We start from the raw sequence: 20,373 nt of genomic DNA, 5'->3' as shown, positions 1-20,373 counted from the left end.
GCATCAATTTGGCAAATTACATTCCGCAAGTTGTCCAGCAAACAATGCTAATTGTGTGGCTAAACTATTACGTAAATCGCAATTGTATTTTATATTCTTTATTTCTTTATTTATTATCCAAGGACTGCTTTCTCTTTGCTAGATGGCGCTCTCACTTGTATATTAAATCTGGTAGCGGGGAGCACAGATCACACAGTATTGTAGTGTGTACAATAATTGAATCTAGTAAGATATTTGCTTTTCTAATAGTGTGTTAAGGATAATGATGGTGATAACATTGTGTAGGCTCTTCTATTCGCCAATATAAGACCAATTTTGGGTTTCCCAGATTTCAGAAACGATAAATGAAAGTTGTTAAACGAGTTATTAGTTTTGAAATTTCTTCATTATCTATAATTTTATTGAATCTATACGTAACTTTTTTTTTTTTGTAACACTGCCCAATGAATAATTAAATATAACAGAATTACTGAATAATTAATTAAGCTGAATGAATTATTTCCATTTTTGGAAAACATATATATATTTTATCTATACTATTCTTCTTTGTTTTGTATGAATTAGCTAGTTTTTATCAGATTCATTTCTTTTCATTCTCATGTTTTATCAAATGTATTCTTTAAAATCATCTTCTAGACATTGCTTCCTTAACTTTAATTTAATATTTTTATTGGTGCTACTGTATTGGTGTCCATTATTTAATTCATCGCCACTAAACGCGGATGACTTCACAGCAAGTAATGTAAGTTGACAACCAAATTTGTACAATTATTCTATTAATTTTGAGTGCCTCTAACCTGTTTAATATTCCTAAGTGGTAGTATGGCCAAAAGCCAAAGTGAATCAACTAAATGATACGAGTCCTTAAGAAATTTTAAATCTACTTAGGTAAACCTCAACAAAAAAATTTCAAGAAACGTTGCTTTGAAAGGTGCACCGATAAACTAGTCTGCCCCTAATTAGGCATTGCAATTATCCTTACATTATGTAAAAAAAGAGTTTTATTCAACCCAGTATGTACCTACATTATTACAGAATGTATAGATGTAGAAGAACTTGACATTCACAATGTCAACGAGTTGGTTTGCATTTTAATTGGAGAAAACTTGTTTAATATCATTTTTACAACATTCAGATTTACAAAAATAAAATAAAAAATACAATTAAAATAATGTTCTATTCAATTTCGTGAGTATAAAATAAATCGTAAACTCGTTCGTTAAAAACCAATTAAGTTATAATTTTATAATCCCTAAATGATGTTTTATTATCAACTATATTTTATTATTAGAAATCGATACTCAGTTAAACTGTGCTCTAGCAAATCCTTAATTAAAAATGAAGAAAAACAGATGAGAACTTAGGGAACTTAATAATTTAAGAAATTTCACTTATGTCTAAGTGTGATAAAAAGACAGCTCCAAGATAGTATAATGGATGTGGAGCTAATCCAAGGATTTGACATCTCCATAAATTCATCTCGGGAAAAGTAGCCTAGACCCGCAATTTTTTTTCCATGAAATTATAATGTAAGGATCACTAATTGCAGAATCAATACTTTCTCTACACCACAAAGGTCTAAGAAGTTATTTGCAAGGATAGGGAGTGCTCGACCTTTCAAAAAAAGTTGGGAGCTCATAGCTGACATTCCTGACGTAGGAATAATAAGACGACAGATCCGGGAGGCTTCACTACATGACCCCTCGCCAAGGCATGAACTCCAGCAAAGCATGAAAAAGTTGCAAGAATGGTGACTGGAAACCTAAGACTAGAGGCAGGTGAAAAATTGCAATTCTAGCCACTTACCGTTGTTTTCAACGGAACTATTCCAACAAGGCCAGGTGGCCATTTAGTATTCCTCCAGAATAACAAAGTGGAAGATTGATCGCCTAGGCCAGTACTGACAGCATGAGCAGTTTATGTTGAAGAAACGGTACGGAACCTATTTCGTAACTTTAATGAGATAGAACGTCTGAAAGTTCGAGCATTTGGAGAAGAAAAATCACGCCTTCAAGCTTTATTGAAGGAAGCAACTTAAGCTAATCTGACACCCAATAACTGTGCTATACCTCTTCCAAGGCAAACCTCCAAATAAATAAGATTTTTCATGGTCATTTTTGTTTCTTCTTAATTATTTAATGGGTAGTTTTTAATTTACATGCTATAAACAAGGCTTCACGCGGCGCGCAGGATGGCATGGCGGCACACATTTGTTTGGCAATGGTACGTTGTTGCGGAGGATTGTGGTATTTGAATATGATTAAGTATCAGTACGGTTAGTACTTCATAAGCGTTATTAAAACTGTCCGGTAGGACAGTTGTATAAGGGTTGATCATCAAAAACTGCACGAAAAAGTGTAACGTTGAAAAACACCCAACTTTGACAATTTTTTTCTCTTTTTCTATAAAAGATAAAATTCCCAAATTTTCTTTAAATTATAGGGCAAGTCCTCCTTTATAACTGTAATTTTTTAGTCAAAACCCAGATTTAATATATTACGAGAAAAAAGTTACTGAAAATGAGCAAAAACGGCATTTTCAAAAATTGGTCTTGTTCTTGTTGTTGTTCTTGTTGTTACCTTTTTTGTAAACAACGTAGCGCCTAAACGCGTGAACCGATTTTCATGAATGAGGTGTCATTCAATTCGGAATTTTATGTAGATGTGCCTTTTGGGGGTCTCGACGCTGTATATCGAATGGGAGAGGAGTTAGCCCCCTTTATGTAAGGCCCCCTTCAAAATTATTATTACTAATTACTCTGTAAATCGAAGTCTATATTGAGCCTTTGTACGAGTAACTTCGTGTCTCTTAAGTTTATGAATTATACAGTTTCTACCGTTCGGATTTGTACCAAATTTTGTCAGTACCGAGCTTAAAAGCCTTAGGTTATTGTGGCAATTTTTTGAAAAAAACTATCGAGCCATTCTTAAGTTTTTCATGAAAGAGATTTTTATTTTTTGTCAAAATTAGTTGTTTTGTGCATGTATTAGTGAAAAGAGTGGGGATTTGTCTGTGCTATCTTTCAAGATATCTGCGTGCGCATGCTAATATTTATTAAAATTATAGTTTGAGGATAAAAGTAACATAAATATTATAAATAAAAACGAACTGTGGTTTATTTGAAATAAGCAGTGGGGATACCTTGTATATTGTTCCAGCGTTGGATAGGAGTGGGAGTGATTACAGTGGCACAGTAACTTCGACTGGAATACCTCACGTAAATAATAAACATAAATATAATTTATTTATACTTTGTTAAACAATGGATCAGAGCGTTAAAGATTTTTTAATAAAAATGAAAACTGAATTAAATGAAAATATGATAAAACAGAGTGATTTAATTATCTCAGACATTAAAAATTGCTTAAATGATTTTAACGTAAAGTTAGAAAATCTGAACACGAAAGTTGAACGTTTAGAAAGAGATTCTCGAAAACGCAATTTGATTTTATTTGGGATATCCGAAGAATTCAATAATTACTGGGACCTAGAAAAATTTGTATATTCCCTGTTAAATGAAAAATTGGATTTAAATTTAAACGAGTCCCATTTAGATTTTGTGAGAAGATTAGGAAGACGAAGTGGCAATAATCCACGTCCTATATTAGTAGGTTTTACTCAACTCCGTACAAAATTGATAATTCTCAAAAACACTCCTAAACTAAAAGGTGCTTCGATTCGAATTACAGAAGATTTTTCAAAAGAGGTTATACAGACTCGAAAGTTGCTTCTGCCAAAACTTTTCGAAGCTCGAAAAAATGGTAAATTCGCCATACTGCGGCATGATAAACTGATTGTGCAGGACATAAATTTGTCAAGTGATAAACAAATTGCTGCTTCAGTCAAAAAACGTGCGTTGTCGGATTCCCCTTTAGCGGAAAAAATATCAACTCCAAAAAATTCAAACTTGAAGAAAACAAAAAGTAATAATGAAACATCTGAGTCAGCAAGAAGGAAGCTTCAGCAGTTTAGTTTTTCGTCCAAGGTACCAAGATCTGGAAGTGAGGGGAACATAAGTAATTGTTCAGAAAGTGGTAGATCTACAACAGATGAAATGCCATAGCTGGTTGGTGAGGTACTACAGACTTTAGATGTTTTGGCATACAACATTAGAGGATTGCGTAACAAGAAAAGTAATACTGATTTTATTTCATATGTTAAAAAATTTGATGTGTTTCTACTTTTTGAGACTTTTGTGGAAAGAGAAGATATTAAACATTTTGATAACTTGTTTGAAGATCATCAGAAATTGTGGATTCCTGCAATTAGAGAAGCGAGGGTTGGAAGGGCATCAGGTGGGTGTCTTTTTGGCATCAGTTTAGAAGGTACTGTGAAAAATAAAATTGCTTTTTGTAAAATATTAAACAAAGAATTAATAAAGTTGAAATTAGGGGCAGAGATTGTATACATCTATCCGGTGTATCTAAATTGTAATAACTGGGCTGTGGAATTTGACGATATGTGTAATTTTTTTTCAGTAAACCATAGTATAAATATGTGTCTCATAGGGGATTTCAACAGTAGAGTTGGGTGTTCTCAAATTATTTCAAAAAAATATGTCGGTTTTGGTACGAAAATTGAATCACTGACCAGGAATTCCAAAGATTCTGTTGTTAACGCTAATGGGGAGAATTTATTGAATTTTTTAAGTTCCTATGGTCTGGTAATTTTGAATGGAAGAGTGAAAAATGATTCTAAAGGAGAATTAACTTATTTGAGTAGCAGGGGCAATAGCGTAATAGATTATTCGTGTGTTAGTTTTGAAGCGCTTTCAGTGATTGATAATTTTGTAGTCGATTGTCAACTTTTCTCCGACCATATGCCGATTATTACTTCCTTTGTGGTTAATGAGATTACATCCCCTGATAGCTGTTTGTTACCTTCCTACCCAAAACTTAACTGGGCAAAGCAAAACATTATTAATTATCAAAAGAAAATAGTTACATTTCTAAATTCAATTATTTATACAACTGAAAGTGAAGAGGAAGAAGTTAAATTTATAACTGGTTTAATAAAGAGTGCGGCAGTGCATAATGATAACCCTAAAAGTTTAGTTACTCGCAAGAATCCCTGGTTTGATAAAGCTTGCTGCGCTGCTAGAACTAAGTCGTTTAAACAGCTTAATTTATTCAGAAAAACAAATGAAACAGCCGATAAATTATTATACTTACAATATAATGCTTCATATAAACTTTTATGTGAAAATAATAAGAAACAATATTATTTAGATTGTGCCCGAAACTTAAGTCGTACAAAAAACAGCAAGGAGTTCTGGGAAATGGTTAGAGTTTTTAAAAAACAAAATGTATGGGTTGTGGGCAATATTAGTGCTGAAAAGTGGTATTATCATTTTAGAAAGGTATATAACCCCATGAGGCTATCGGCTAGGATATCCTTTGCTGAACCCTTTTGTTCTGATGAATTTCTAGATAAACCTTTTTGTCTAGAGGAATTGAACCTGGTGTTAAAAAATAGCAAAGTGAATAAAGCCCCTGGCATGGACCGAATCTGCTATGAATTTTATAAACATGCTCCAAAAGACTTCTTGAATAGGCTATTATCTTTATTTAATAGATTATTCGAAACCGGAAAAATTCCAGCCTCATTTAAGGAGTCTATTATCTTTCCTCTTTTTAAAAAAGGGAATAAAGATTTGGTTACCAGTTACAGGGGTATTTCTTTTATTGACACTATTGGTAAATTATTCTCTGGCCTAATTGCGGGAAGGTTGTCAGAATGGGTCGAAAATAATAACATACTTTATGAATCTCAGGCCGGCTTTAGACCCAATTATTCAACCACGGACAATATTTTTACTTTAACAAATTTAATTAAATTAAGATTAGGTGTTAAAAAACAGAAAGTGTATGCTTTCTTTGTAGATTTCTCTTCTGCCTTCGACTGCATCGATAGGCATAGCCTGTTTTACAAATTGTCCACGTTAGGTCTTTCCACAAAGTTACTAACGGCTATTAAAAGTTTATTCATGGATACTATGGCCTCTGTTTGGTGTAAGGGTGGTTTGACGCAGAAATTTAATACAGAGATGGGGGTGAAACAGGGTTGCCCCCTGAGCCCCCTCCTATTCTCTTTGTATATAAACAATTTGGAAAGCCATCTGGATGGGGGTGTAGTGGTAAATAATTCTTGTAAAATAAAATTACTAGCCTATGCGGACGATATTGTCCTACTTGCCTCGGATCCGTTATCCCTTCAATTAATGATTAATTCGCTTGTAAGCTATTGTAAGATGTGGAACCTGAGGATAAATCTGGAGAAATCTAAGATAATGGTTTTCAGGAATGGCGGTAAACCAGCGAAAAGGGAAAAATGGACACTCGGCTGTGAGAGTATTGAGGTAGTAAGGGAGTACAAGTATCTGGGGCTGTGGCTCACTCCCACTCTGTCTATGTCAAAGCATTTAAAAAACAAATTGTCAAAAGCAAAAATGAGTCTAAATGTGATCTGGTACCAATTTATAGAAAATAAAGACATACCCTATACTGCAAAAATAAAAATCTTCAACTCCGTTTGCAGATCAAGTATATGTTATGCTGCTCAGGTTTGGGGGTGGAAGAGATTCGAGGAAGTGGAAAAGCTCCTGTATTTCTTTATTAAAAAGCTATTTAGAGTCCCCATGTATACATCCTCGGCATTTATTCACTTTGAGACCAAGTTGCCACCGATCTTTTTGTTTACTTTCAAATTGCACCTTGATTACATATTGAAAACACTACAATTACCAGACAATAGGTATCCAAAAATTCTGACCCTTCAGGTAATAACTAAACATATGTATTGGTTTAAAGAAATTAGAAACTGTCTCCAGAATTATAATATAAATGTAACTTTAAATATAAAAAATTGTAAAAATAGTGAGTTATGGAGAAGTAGTTTTGTTATTCTTAAAGAAACGTTAAAAAAAGAATTCTACAATGGGGTTCGGATGAAAATAAGAAATTCTAGTGTATCTCCCTGGTATCGAATGCTTCAGTATGATCTAAATGATAAGTTTTATATAAATAATGAACAGTCACTTTTTAATATTAGGTGGATCTTCAAAATTAGAGGTGACCTACTTGGCCTCAACTATAAAAGCTTTAAAAGTTCGGATACTCTGTGCACGGTGTGTGACCGGGAGGAGAGGGAGGATCTGTTCCATTTTCTGGCGGTTTGTCCTGTGTATGATGAAATTCGCCGGAGGTGGTTTGGGTCTCCTGTTCTTTCCGGAAGCGATGTTGCGGGCTATCTGAACGGTGGAAGTTGGGATGCCCTAATAAATTTTTGTAGGATGGCATTTATTCGTAGAGTAAATATATTATATTAAATTTTCTTTATATAGGCGCTTTTATTTGATTTTTGTTTAATTGATTTGTGAATATTGCTTTTTAAATGTTTAGTTAAGAAAAAGGTTCATTATTCTTATTTTATATTGTTTTTTTCATATTTTTATTCTTCAAATTAGAGTAAAATTGTTTTGTTAATGTATATAATATAGTTCATTATATAGACTCCACTGACGGCCGTAAGGCCAAGTTGCTGTCTTTTAACAGATACTCAGTAAAGTTTGTATATTTTTAAATTTTTTCTGTATATATGGCACAATCAATAAAGACTTTTTCTTCTTCTTCTACTCTGTAAATCTTGGCCTGATTTTGATAAAATTTGGTAGGATGATAGAGTTAGGGCTTCCGTACGTAACATTAAAGCGGCGATCAGCTCTTACACTTGTTAAGGGAAAGTATAGCGATCGTTTCAAATTATCGACACGTGAACCGATTTTCATGAATGAAGTGTCATTCGAATCGAAATTTTGTACAGATTTGCACTTTAAAAGTCTCGAGGCTATGCCTCATTAGGAGGGGAGTTTGCCCCATCCAAGTAAGGCCCTTTCTAAAACTATTATTACCAATATTTCTATAACGCTTAGTCCGATTTTGATAAAATCTCTTTAACAAAAACTTACAGTTTAAAATGTTAAGTATAAGGGTTGATTAAACGCCAAAAGGTACTGTACCTTTTGGCGTTCAATCAACCCTTATACTTAACTTTTTAAACTGTAAGTTTTTGTTAAGGAGATTTTACTACCTTAACTCTTTGTGGCTGGAAGTAATGCATACGTATCACATCACGAAATGGCCTTTTACAGCTCCTTACTGTATGATAAGTTGTGGATTATTTGGAACGAACCCTGCAAAGTGGTCAGGAAGGACCTGCGGTACCTCTGGACGTCAAAAACCACTAGTTGAAGTGCCTTACAAAAAATAAAGAAATAAATAAAGTACTAGCTGTCTAATTTCTATTCACCATCACTATATACAAAATTGGAAATGTCTAATGCCTCAAATAAATGTAAAAATTATCGGGTGTTTGTTTGGATTTAAAATATAGAGGGGATTTAGAACGTAATTGCTCTGTCTTCTTCAGTCCTAAAGGTTTTAGAATGGTCTTTTTTTTCTAAAAAAAAATGTTACGTATATGGTTGATAAGATTTGTATACGCATAATTATCGTTCCAAATTTACATAGAATCGAATTGATAGCATAAATGCTATCGTTTTAGAGAGAATTCCAAATAACTAAAATGTCTTACTTTTTTTGGTATTCATTTAGCAACGAAATTTTATTTAAATTTGAAATTTTAGCGGTTTTTAGTGCTTATAGTAGCAAGAAATCCTGAGAAATCGCAAAATATACTTTTCTGGGAAAATACTTCAAATAAGTGTTGCCAAACGGCAAGCATACTGATCAATAGTTTACGAATTTTTTTAAAAATCGTAACGAGTTATTTTCGAGAAAATAGTAAAAAACTAAATACCGTATAAGTTCCAGTTTAACCTTAAGTGTAAAAGGTGTATTTAGGAACATCGTAGTTTCAAGGATTTTGTAATAATTTGTTCAAACGCATACTCAGGCTTACACTAAGAAATTACTCACGGTTGTCATTCTTTTTTGTGGACACTGATTTTTATGAAGGTTCCTCAAACGACTACATCTCTCAAAATTGCTTTTATAAGCGTGATTTTATTATCTGTTTTGACTCCAAATAAAATTAATCAACGTTCTATGTTAAAAAAAAAAAAAACCCTAGAATAGTGGATGTTTCACACCACATTTTATAAGTATTTTAAGGTCACTAACCTTTGTGAAAAGTAGCAATTGAAAAAGGCGTTTGTCAAGTAATTTCTTCTGTACATATAATGTGAATATAATTTATAATAGTTACTTGAGAGATCAATTTTTATTTGACAGTTTGTTCGTTGTGATTTAATTTCGAAGATAAGCCATTGTTATCTTTTAGTTTGAGAGCAACAATCTGTCTAAACGAACGTTAATATAATTTTAGTACTAGTTCTGCTCGCAAGGCATCCTCTTGGCAATAATATAACCTGGTTCATATAAACTCCCAGTACAAAGCGGTAGGGTTAACCTTAAGTTTTTAAGTTAAATCAATTGTAAAGCTATCGTAAAGAGTTAGACTGAATCTGGAGATATAGCTTGCACTTAATTATGCTTTAATCACAAAGTTCTAAATGCATTAGCGGATCTGGAAAACCAATTTTAATTTACTATTTTCGAAAAGATGGAATGTGTAAGTATTTTATAGTAGAACGTCGTCAACATTACCTTACATATATTTTTCAATATTCTTAAATCCAAAAACTTGTCCATTGCCAAAACGTAATTACTAATTCAATTTTCATTCTTTAAGGATACTGGAAAACCGTGGGAAGACGATCCTATTCTACCGAAAGATGTGTACCCAACAAATTACACATTAACTATTTTTCCGCTCCTAGAAAATGGTACATTCTCAGGTGATATTTCTATCAATTTGACTTTGACTAAACCAAGGAAGTACATTGTACTGCATCAACATGATTTGAATATCACTAAAACAATATTGAAAACAAAAAATGGAGACAATATCAAAGTTAGCGAAGCATTTCCTTATGTGAAAAATGAATTCTGGGTGGTTTTACCAGAAAAAGAATTAGAATCTGGTGAATACATCCTTGATCTAGTGTTTGATGGATCGTTATTAAAAAAAATTGTAGGATTCTATAGGAGTACATACAAGTCTAAAGATGGAAATTCGAGGTAAACTTTTTTCCTACTTAAAAGACTAAAATAAATTTTAAAGTTATTCATAATAATTCTGTTTTAGAAAGAGAACAAATTGATTATTCAAAGTTGAGATTTCCATTTATTGAATTTTAGATAAGAACTAGATAAAAAATCGCTACATCTATGTCAGTTTTGTTTTAAAAGATACCCGTCTCTTTAAATTATCAAGATAGCAATAATTTCAAATATGTCCCTTAATTCATCATTTATTTCAATTATACATATTTTTTTTAATTAATTACCGTTATTCAATTAAAAAAGGTATTTTTCTCTTTTTGGAAGCCTTAACAGTTCACTGAAAATGCTTCGGAGGCCAAAGATCTTATATGGACATTGATTTGGTTTAAATTAAAATTAATAACTAAAAATTACAGCCTAGTCAGAAAGAATACTTCCCAGCATACGGGATAAAGCTATGAAAGCTATATTCTTGACCCACTTAGTCCCGAACATTTGCCACAAAAATTTAAAAATTGTTATTAGACCATGGAATTAAACACACTAGAAAAGGTTAAATATTGAACCGATTGAAGTTGATGAGGTATACTGGAAGATCCTAGTCAAATCCAACCATACGAACCATCTCGTGCAAAACACAAAATCTACTCTTAGTGAATTGTGTAAGCGTCTGAGGTCACTGCATATAATCACAGATAGACCAGGATACCTGCAAGGATAGCAAATTTCCGGAAAAAGTCTCTGCCTCTTAATCAAAACCATCTTCGTAGAAATGTCACTTTTCGAAGTTCTTGGCGTCTTTAAGGGGATGGATTCTAGTCCAACAGCATGAGTCCATTTACATACCGTCAAAGAAGCCATAACAGATAGTTAAGTTGTCAGTGAATTTGGACATAAACCCGAGCTAAAAATAATTTATTTGACATTTATGACCTATACCCTTATTTATTGTATTTGTTTGTTTTTTTAAGGTACTTAGCCACTACTAAATTTGAGCCAACATATGCCCGAAAAGCGTTTCCATGTTTTGATGAACCTTCATTGAAAGCAACTTTTTCCATTAGAGTGGTAACGCCAATGGAGGGTGGTTATTTTGCTCTATCAAACATGGATCTAGAGGTATACTTCAAAAATGTATATTTAATTAAGAAAGAAGAGAATAATTTTTACTTAATACTTTCATTTTTAGTCTGAGAAAAGGAATTTCCCACAAGATGGATTTGTGACCAATTTTTTTAATCCAACGCCACCAATGGCTACATATTTAGCCTGTTTTATAGTTTGCGATTTTGAGGTATTAGAAGCTGGTAATTCATCGAATGGCACTCCAATTAAACTATATGCCAGAACAGGTCATGTAGATAATACAAAGCATGCAGGACAAATAGCTGTTCAAGTTTTAGATTATTTTAGTAAATATTTTGATATGGGATATCCTTTACCAAAATTAGGTGAGTTCTATCTTCAAATTTGTCAGTTGCATACGTTCACTTATTAATTTTTGTTTTTTACCTTATCAGATTTAATAGCCATCCCAGACTTTGTGTCCGGTGCAATGGAAAACTGGGGCCTTATCACATTCAGGGAGACAGCTCTTCTTGCGGGTAACGATACGACCACGCGAGGCCTTATCAGTATTAGTGGTACAGTAAGCCATGAGTTGGCCCATATGTGGTTTGGTGATATAGGTCAGTTGGAAGAAATATGTTTTGTGTAGTTAGGGTCGGATTGCAATCCATTTTTTTAAACGAACGAACTATTTTACGTTGCATAATATTGTACGATGGACTTTCTAGACCATTGTAATCTAGCGATTACAGTTCCTCGATTCGCGAAGAACTTTCTGGTTAATATCATTCATACATTTTATTTATTTTTTAAATTTAAAATATTCTTGTGCGAAGTCCTCTACTGTTAATAATTATGTAAAAATTCTGCTGCCACAGGATATAATACTGTAAGAAGCTATATTTTGTTAGTTCTTTTATTTTGGGGATGGTGAAAAGACAATAAAACAAACTACAGCTCGTGATTCTGGAGGCAATAAAGAATATTTACTAGAAAAACTAGGAAGAAATGTTGACCAAATTCAAAACAGATGTATTCTGAAACTTAAGCTCCATGTCATATGTATTTGAGTTTTTTTTTATAGCGAAATTTCGAGTTATATTAAAATGTTGGAACAGACTGAATGAAATATGTATTTTGGTGTGCCGCGGGTGGAAAAAAAGGAAGCAGAAACTGTACTATTAAACAGATTTTCATACGTTTGTGAAGTTCATGTAGAAATGAATTAAAATTTAATTTTGTACTTGAATGATATCTATCCCTTGAAGAAGACCATACATGGAACGTTGATCGTAAAAATTAATATAAAAACTTCAAACTGAGTGATTAGCTCTCAACTTACTTATTGTCCTGACGTCGCTTTTGTAGGTAGAAGTGCCCTTAAACCGTGGTCTCCTTGGGTAACTCCTGGGTTATTGTTTTATTGAAATTTCATTTGTTATTTATTACACCTGGCGGTTGCTGCATTTAGTTAGCTATTTTGCATCGCCACTTTTGTAGTTCTTTACAGCTGAAAATATTAATCTATCTCACATCTACCACAAATCTAAAATTTATGTAACATAAATCTAAAATTTTAATGTGTAAGACCACAAAAACAATAAATAAATCTAAAATTTTGTGCACCATAAATCCCATTACTGGTTCCCTCCACCTTGCCAAAACATGTCCATCCTTTCATCTGCTTTAACCTTGCAATGACCTGTTACCAAGAAAAATTGTGGCGAGATTCTAATTTAAAAACTTTCTCACATTCCTAACACCTCTTCCAAACCTTCGTTACTAAGAAAGCCAATTTCCGAGATCCTGACCAAGTTCTCAGAACATTTTCTCCTCCAAAAAGCTTGTATTAAATTCGATACTGAATTGCCTTAGAATCATTACAATGCCATTCGCTTTATGATCTAATGGAATCCTCTTTATTTCGGTAAAAATCTTGCAGGAGCTTTCACTTGCCTCTTCTTCGCTGCATCTCCCCAAAACTTCTTCAGCATTCCACTTTTTTTTTTACTTGCTTTCAAATACGATACTTTGGCACTCAAAACATTAGTATTAGTGCCCACAACACAGAGCGATTGTACTAAAGATCCATGATACCGAACCTTGTAAGATAATAATTTCAAAGTCTAAAATAGAGAATTTCACGAAATTGAAAGTAATCTCTACATTCGATCGCAAAAAAAAACTTAAAATAGTTCCTTCGTTCATTTTGTCGAAACGTAACACTAATGCAAACTAACATCTATATTAATCTAACCATTTTTACAGTTTATATAGAGGATTACTGAATTTACTACGTATTATGGACATTACTAATTTTACGATTCTATTACAGTGACAATGGAATGGTGGGATGATTTATGGCTTAACGAAGGATTTGCCACATTTCTGGCTAATCGAGCAGTGGAACATTTACATCCTGAAATGAATGCGGTAGGTTTTTTTTTTTTTTTTCCTAAATTAATCTAATTTCAATATTAAATCTGGATTACCTTAAATCTAGTATTTGCTGTTTAGGAAGCTCTCTTTGTTGCCAATACTTTGCAAAGCGTTTTGGAAGATGACTCAACCCTCAGTTCTCATCCGATAATACAACAAGTACAACATCCTGATCAAATAACTGAGATGTTTGATTCTATTTCTTATTTCAAGGTATTATTATTTTATAATTATTGTAAGTTTAACTTACGATTTCAACTAAGATATGAGAAATCTAAATCTTAATGTGATATCTTTAACCAGATATATAAATAGAATAGTAAATTAAGACTTGCTACATGCAAATTTTGTTCCAATAAGTGAAGCAAACTCGTACCTATTCAGCGCGATGATATTTATATGCATTTACATTCAATCAAAAATATGTAGATGAAGTCATAAAAACAGAAATACTACTATTTTGAAGTTGGGGATCAGACTGATCGAAACTGAAGGTCTTCTGTTCGTGATGCTATTAGGTTTTTCATCTGAAACGGAAGGCTGTGAAGTTTTTCAGAGTTTTCTGCGTCTGCTTCGAAAGTATTCATTTGTCTGCCGTAATACCTCTAAGAGTCTGTGAGAATGGAAGGTTACTGTATGTAAGAGGGAGGTTTTATTTAGGGTTATTAGAGAATCTTAATTTTTTAATTAGATTCAAGTAAAACAGATTATTTTTGATACTATCAAAATTCATGTATACCAAAAACTGTTTGGGTAAAATATGTCCCATAGCCCTAAAAATGGACCTAGTCCCTAGGTCGAAAGCTTGGCAAATAAAAAACAAATGATGACTGAATCTGGACTGTCTGCTTTTATATAAGTATATATGTACGTAATATATAAATATATGTATAACGTATATATTTATATTGTGTATATAACATGTATGCATATATGTTAATGTATAGTAGTTTTATGTATCAAATTGTTTTATTTATTTTTTATTGTGAAATGAAAATTTATGCATGAAAAAACCCAAAACTATGCAAAAATCGTGATCTCAACGTTTGTAATTCGTGTGATCGGCGAGGGTTAATTATTTTTGCTAGAACCAAGTAGAGGGACCCATCATGCCCATTCGATCTTTCTCTAATTTTTTGTATTGTTTTTCCAATTTTATGCAGAACTACAAACAATTGTTATAAATTGACAAGAAACTATTAAAATTTATTTGTTGCAGGGCTCGTCAGTTTTACGAATGATTGAAGATTATGATAAGGAAGGGTTCCGTACAGGTGTCAGTAATTATTTGAAGAAACACAAGTGGAAAAACGCGCGTACACAAGATTTATGGCAATTTTTATCTAATGAATATAAATCGGTGAAAGATCTGCCACATATACTGGACACTTGGACCAAACAGGAAGGATATCCATTAATTACGGTGGAAAAGGAAGGAAATAATATCAAGATATCACAAAGTAGATATCTTTCTGATTTTAGCGCAGAATTCGATAAAAACAAATCTGCTTTTGGGTAGGGAATTATTAATAAATGTGCTAAAGTAATTTATATATCATTAAGAAAAAGAGAAAGTCATATTTGGTAACCTAGAATTTCTTTAAAAAAAAAAAAATTATTTCAGTTACAAGTGGGATGTACCTATTAAATACATTACTTCTGGTGAACCAAAAACTCTACAATCGGCATTTCTTTTGAGTGATGAACCTCATAGTAAGTAAATATTTCGTATGACATATATTTTAAAGTTGACTATTTGTAAGAGTACTGAATAACTAGAAAACTCGAACTATTTAGACAAGTACAGGATTGGGAGGCTTTCGAAGTGATTAATATGCTGCTCAAGGGGTCCATAGCCTTTATTTTTAATTTCTTAAAGGAGATAATAGTAAAAAGCGCCACAACTATGTAACATCTATAATCAAGTAAGATATTAGGCTATGTGATTTATAGTTAGTGGAAATCTATGCTCTGAGACTAGATCTCTTAAAATCAGAGAATAGGTTAGGAGCATTACAAAGAAGAGCTCTAAGGAGGGATTGTAGGCCAGGTGGCAGAAGGCCAAGAAGACGGTGCAGGATGGAAATCTTTTATAAGGATAATGGTAAAGACATTGGATAAAGTTATGCCGAAGCTCATTATTCCACATATAAAAATAATTCCTTTAAAAATTCCGTCATAAAGTAGAGGATAAAAGCTACATAATTTAATTTTATCTGATATTAAATACACATTACATTCTAATTTTTACTAGGTGTTTTCAAATACTACATTATCTTCCTTTTTAGGTACAATTAAATTTCCAGAAGGAACATCTTGGTTCAAATTAAATTCAAGACAAGTTGGTTTTTATAGAGTTAATTATACTGCAGAACAATGGATGAATTTTACCCAATTACTTACAGATGATATTAAGGTAAACCTATTGATTGTAATTACATTTATAGTAATGACATTTCATAATGTAACACGACTTTGTTTAAGAAATAGGGTTTAGATAAATCTACTATTTATTAATTTCACTAAGTCGATAGAAACAGGGAGTATTTGTAATCATACCAGATTTTCGATATCGAGCTTTTCCCAGAAACCATGCGTTTCAAGTATCCGCTGAGTTCAAAAATGCAGTTTTAGAAAGAGAAGTTTTGCAAATACGACCGCTCTAAAACGGAAATCGCAGGGAGCTCTGACTTTATACTTTCGTTTGAGTATCACGATGTGAGCTTTGTCCGAAAAATTGATTTGCAAAAACCAGTCCACATTAGTACCTAAACAGCGAGGACAAAAGACACAACAACCTTTAAGATTAACCATGTGAACCAAAATTACAACTGTTAAAGAGTGTAAGCTCTAAAACTTAGTCCCTAGGACGAAAGCTTAGGAATACTGAAATTGGCAATAATATTTTTCTCTTTGGATTAATAAATCAAAGATGAACAATACTCTACAATAAAATGTAAACTTATTACGACTGTACGTTTTTGAGTTATGCTAAAAGACATGTACATTTTTAAAAACCATTACATCTAGTTCGAGAATCTCAAAATTTATATTTAAAGTGAAAATTCAAAATAAAACATCTACACGACTAAAATCTATTACTTAGAATTGCAAGGAAAACATTGAAAAACTGAATCATTTTTTTCCACAGACTATTTCCTTACCAGAAGATCGAAGTAACCTAATAGATGATGCCTTTAGTCTTGCCTCAGCCGGCTATCTAGAATACAATGTGCCTTTACAACTTATTAGTTATCTTCAGAGTAACAAAGAAACACATTTTCTACCATGGTTAACGAGTTCATCTCATATTTTGCGTTTAAGGAAAATTTTATACGGAACCCCAGTTTTTGAAAAGTTTAAGGTATGTGTAATTTAATAAGAATTATAAATTCTTTTAATAACTATGTATCATAGAATAATAATTTATTTAACTTGTACCTTACTCTAACTTAGAGATACGTACACCGAATTTTGGAACACGTAGTTTCTGACAGTTTATGGGAGATCAAAGAAAGCAGTCCCATTTTTGAAAAGTAAGTTCTGTTTATGGGATACAAAAAGTTTATTTTATTTTTTTCATAAATGATTTCTTAATAAATTTATTGTTATCTAGAATTTTGAAAAGTACTCTGGCAAACTTTGCTGTAAGAATGGAAGTACCTGCAGCTAAGGAAAAAGTAAACGAATTGTTTAATAATTGGATTTCAGGCAAGTCTGATATTCCATCTGTTGATTTCAAGTCTACTGTTTTTACTTATGGTGAGTACAGTTTTCTGATAGTTAAAGGAAATACTTGGTTATAAATTTTTAAAGTCAGTGCCTTTCCTTTAGATAGGTTTTAGCATTTAGTCTCTCTCAACTTCTATTTCCTTTTATCTTTTCATTTTACTAAAGTTTAGTATCGATCCGTATTATCTTTAATCTATAAAATTGTACTTAGTTAATTCATTAAGATAAAATATCTTACTTTGCATAAACTAACATAAATTTCATTCGAAAGCTGTACTATTCGGTCGAAACGAAGAAATAAAAAGAGATAAAGTTTAAAGTGAATTATCAGACTTGTTTTGTTTCAAAGAAGTTCTAGTGTTTAAAGTTTTTCATAGCGTAATAATTTCAGATATTTTAAAACTATTTTTAATCTACAAATTATCAGCTTACTTAAGTAGAAAGTATACAATTTATACAATGATTTTTATAGAAAAACATATAACACTTTATTTCTAACCTTAAAGGTATGGGTGGAGAACAATTGGAAAGTAATTGGAATCAGATGTGGTCGTTATATTTGAAGGAGCATGATCCACAACAGAAAGTACGTCTTATGGAAGCACTGTCTTCAGTTACCGATCCTCATATAATAAAAAAGTAAATTATTTTCGCTAAATTAACAAGTAAAAACTATAATAAATTCTTAAAAAATACATTTTTTATCATCTTTGCACTTTTCAGATTATTAGAGCTGGCTAAAAATGAAGACTTGGTCAGATCGCAGGACTATTTCTCCGTACTATTTCACCTTGCCTTAATTCCTGAAGGAAACAGTATTGTCTGGGATTTTGTCAGGTATGTAACAAGGTTTAAAGAAAAACATCACCATACCAGTTTTCATTTAACTTAAATTGCTTTAATAACTCAATTCAAAAAGGTGTAGCAAAAAAGAAATTCATTTTTAGGGCACTTCTGAGAGAGTACACTCTCAGTGTAGGGTTAAGAAAGCTTCTCCCACAAGTGCACATTTCATTGAAGTGTACGCTGTTATTGTCTATATAACATAATATCTTTGAGAATTGCTTTCATTTTAAAATTTCAAATCGCTTGGAAGAATGAATCCTCTACATTAGTCTCTCCTGAATCAACACCAAGGACACGCACGACTTCAAGAGTTTTTTACCCACTATTATCTGAAATACTTCAGCAGAGTACTACTCTACGAGATTTTCCTCAGAACTCTCCTGACGTACGCCTGTTCAGTGTGGGTAACAGCACACTGACTTTAGACAACTACTGACCTTCCAAAATAAATTACTGTTTCACCAAAACATACAAAAATTACAGAGAAAACTGACATTAAAAATGTTCACAAGAGAGTCATTTGTGTGCGTTCAAAGCAGATGTTATATATAAAAAGAAACTTCATTGATGAAGTTCTTAAAACGTTATTTCTGGAGCTAATTCTATATAGAACATTTGACGACATCGCTCTATTTTACTTTAGGAAAATAATTTAACGCAGATTGCAATTACCTTAATCCCAAATCTGATTTTAGAACGAACTGGGAGTATCTAGTCAAAAGATTCACCTTGAATGATAGAACATTTGGCAAACTTTTGCCAGTCACAGCTACATTATTCTACACAGAAGAAAAACTTGCTCAGGTATTGAATATTTTTCTTTATTTACGTCAATAAATTTGTTTAACTATTATCTTTATTAATCTTTCACTTCTATTTCAGCTGGAAGCATTTATGGCCAAATATCCGGAAGCTGGGGCTGGTACTGCTGGTCGAAAGCGCGCTCTGGAACAGGTTAAACTTAATATTAAATGGCATAAGACTTATCTACCAAAACTTGATGGTTATTTGGATGCTTTGATTTTTTAAAATTCTCTTTATTTAAAGAATGTAAAAAAATATCAAATAAAGAAATTAATAAATAAATGGATGGTACAAGTAATTTCATTTTTGTGGTATTTTTTTAAATGAATAAAAGTTATGTAATTATCATCAAGAGAAAAAAATAATAATTATTCTTATATAAACTTTGTTCACTTTATTTTATCAAACCCATAATTATTGTCCCAATTACGTTCAGTGAATAATATGAGACACAAAGTGTGTGATGATGAGTTAAGAGTTTGCCAAGAGTGGCTTCGCTAAACCCAAGCAGGCAGTGTTTTATCATCTTTTTAAATGGATAGCAGGAATGTAGTAGTGCTGGCAAGTATAAGATGCCAAGCTCCATGAAGAAATGTCTAGACTACTTATTCAGAACATAAACCTTTATAAAAATTAAAATTGCCGATACTCCTGATTAAGAAATTTGCTTCTGCAAGCTAATTAAGCAGCGTAATAAATATCGATGCAAACATAACAGAACTTTTGGGAAACAAAACATCTGAATTATTATTTCTAAACCAAATTTGAAATCAACCTAGAAAGAATATTGTTGTGACAATTAAATAATACCCATGATAATACAAAAAAAGAAAAAAAAAAAGACAAATTTCAGCTTCTAAGATTTAGTACTGATTTTAACAGTAATGATGTGTGAAAATAATTGGATTTATAAAATGGCAGAAAACATTTAATGGATGGATGGTTAAGGCAACAAATAACATTAATGTTTATTACCTTTTCTAAAAGGATTGGCATTGCAAAGAAAAACAGGAAAAAAAAATTGAAATATTTTTAAATAGAACATGCGATCTTACTGTGGTCTGGAAAAGTGAAAATAAATTTTTGAGAACCAGATTACCGCTAAGTTTTTACACTTGCAACTATCACGCAATGTTTATTGTAATTACTAGAACCAATAGAGTATGAAAATGCAGTTTTATAATTTTTTTTTAATGACTACCTTACGCATTTATCTCTTTTTATTTTACATTACTCGTAAAGAAGATATTGTATTCTTGCAATTTTCGATATTTGTAATTCTTCGATTTTCGAATGTTATTGCTAATACATCAGGGAGTGTGTACATAACCCCCGTTACTCAAAATCAACTGTTTTTTTCTTTCTTTTATTCTTTCTAACATGTCCCTTACTGTGTGTA

At 32.1% G+C, this 20,373-nt stretch overlaps 2 protein-coding genes and 1 long non-coding RNA gene across 6 annotated transcripts in view; 1 reads left to right on the top strand and 2 right to left on the bottom strand.

The window, feature by feature from the left end:
* LOC141458014 (uncharacterized) overlaps window positions 1-9,302 on the bottom strand; it is a 26,409-nt gene extending 17,107 nt beyond the window's left edge. For 2 of the 3 annotated variants that reach the window (XM_074135499.1, XM_074135496.1), the window contains exon 1: window positions 9,141-9,301. The gene's annotated coding sequence lies outside the window, so the exon portion shown is untranslated. Of the gene's footprint in view, window positions 1-9,140 lie in introns of all 3 variants that reach the window. The other variant, XM_074135498.1, reaches the window with a different exon arrangement.
* LOC141458012 (glutamyl aminopeptidase-like) lies at window positions 194-19,357 on the top strand. 2 transcript variants are annotated; one of them, XM_074135491.1, is made up of 17 exons: window positions 194-742; window positions 9,712-10,100; window positions 11,057-11,204; window positions 11,275-11,536; window positions 11,606-11,773; window positions 13,489-13,586; window positions 13,671-13,805; window positions 14,812-15,107; window positions 15,217-15,305; window positions 15,881-16,008; window positions 16,744-16,956; window positions 17,049-17,128; window positions 17,209-17,354; window positions 17,831-17,963; window positions 18,048-18,161; window positions 18,866-18,974; window positions 19,053-19,357. In XM_074135491.1, the coding sequence occupies exons 1-17, from the start codon at window positions 599-601 to the stop codon at window positions 19,197-19,199; spliced, it is 2,799 nt and encodes a 932-aa protein (XP_073991592.1). In that variant the 5' UTR covers window positions 194-598; the 3' UTR covers window positions 19,200-19,357. The 2 variants fall into 2 exon arrangements, with proteins under 2 accessions (XP_073991592.1, XP_073991593.1); XM_074135492.1 differs by lacking the exon at window positions 194-742 and adding an exon at window positions 9,355-9,591.
* Window positions 18,971-20,373, bottom strand: part of LOC141458018 (uncharacterized) — a 25,942-nt gene continuing 24,539 nt past the window's right edge. The window contains exon 7 of the long non-coding RNA XR_012460702.1: window positions 18,971-19,115. This is a non-coding gene — a long non-coding RNA (uncharacterized lncRNA). The remainder of the gene's footprint in view (window positions 19,116-20,373) is intronic.

This window comes from Rhodnius prolixus, unplaced genomic scaffold (genome assembly GCF_049639745.1).
Source record: "Rhodnius prolixus isolate KJV_2025 unplaced genomic scaffold, Rpr scaffold_5, whole genome shotgun sequence".
NCBI lineage: Eukaryota > Metazoa > Arthropoda > Insecta > Hemiptera > Reduviidae > Rhodnius > Rhodnius prolixus.
The sequence above is the reverse complement of the archived record's forward strand: the minus strand, read 5'-3'. Positions and strand labels throughout refer to the sequence as shown.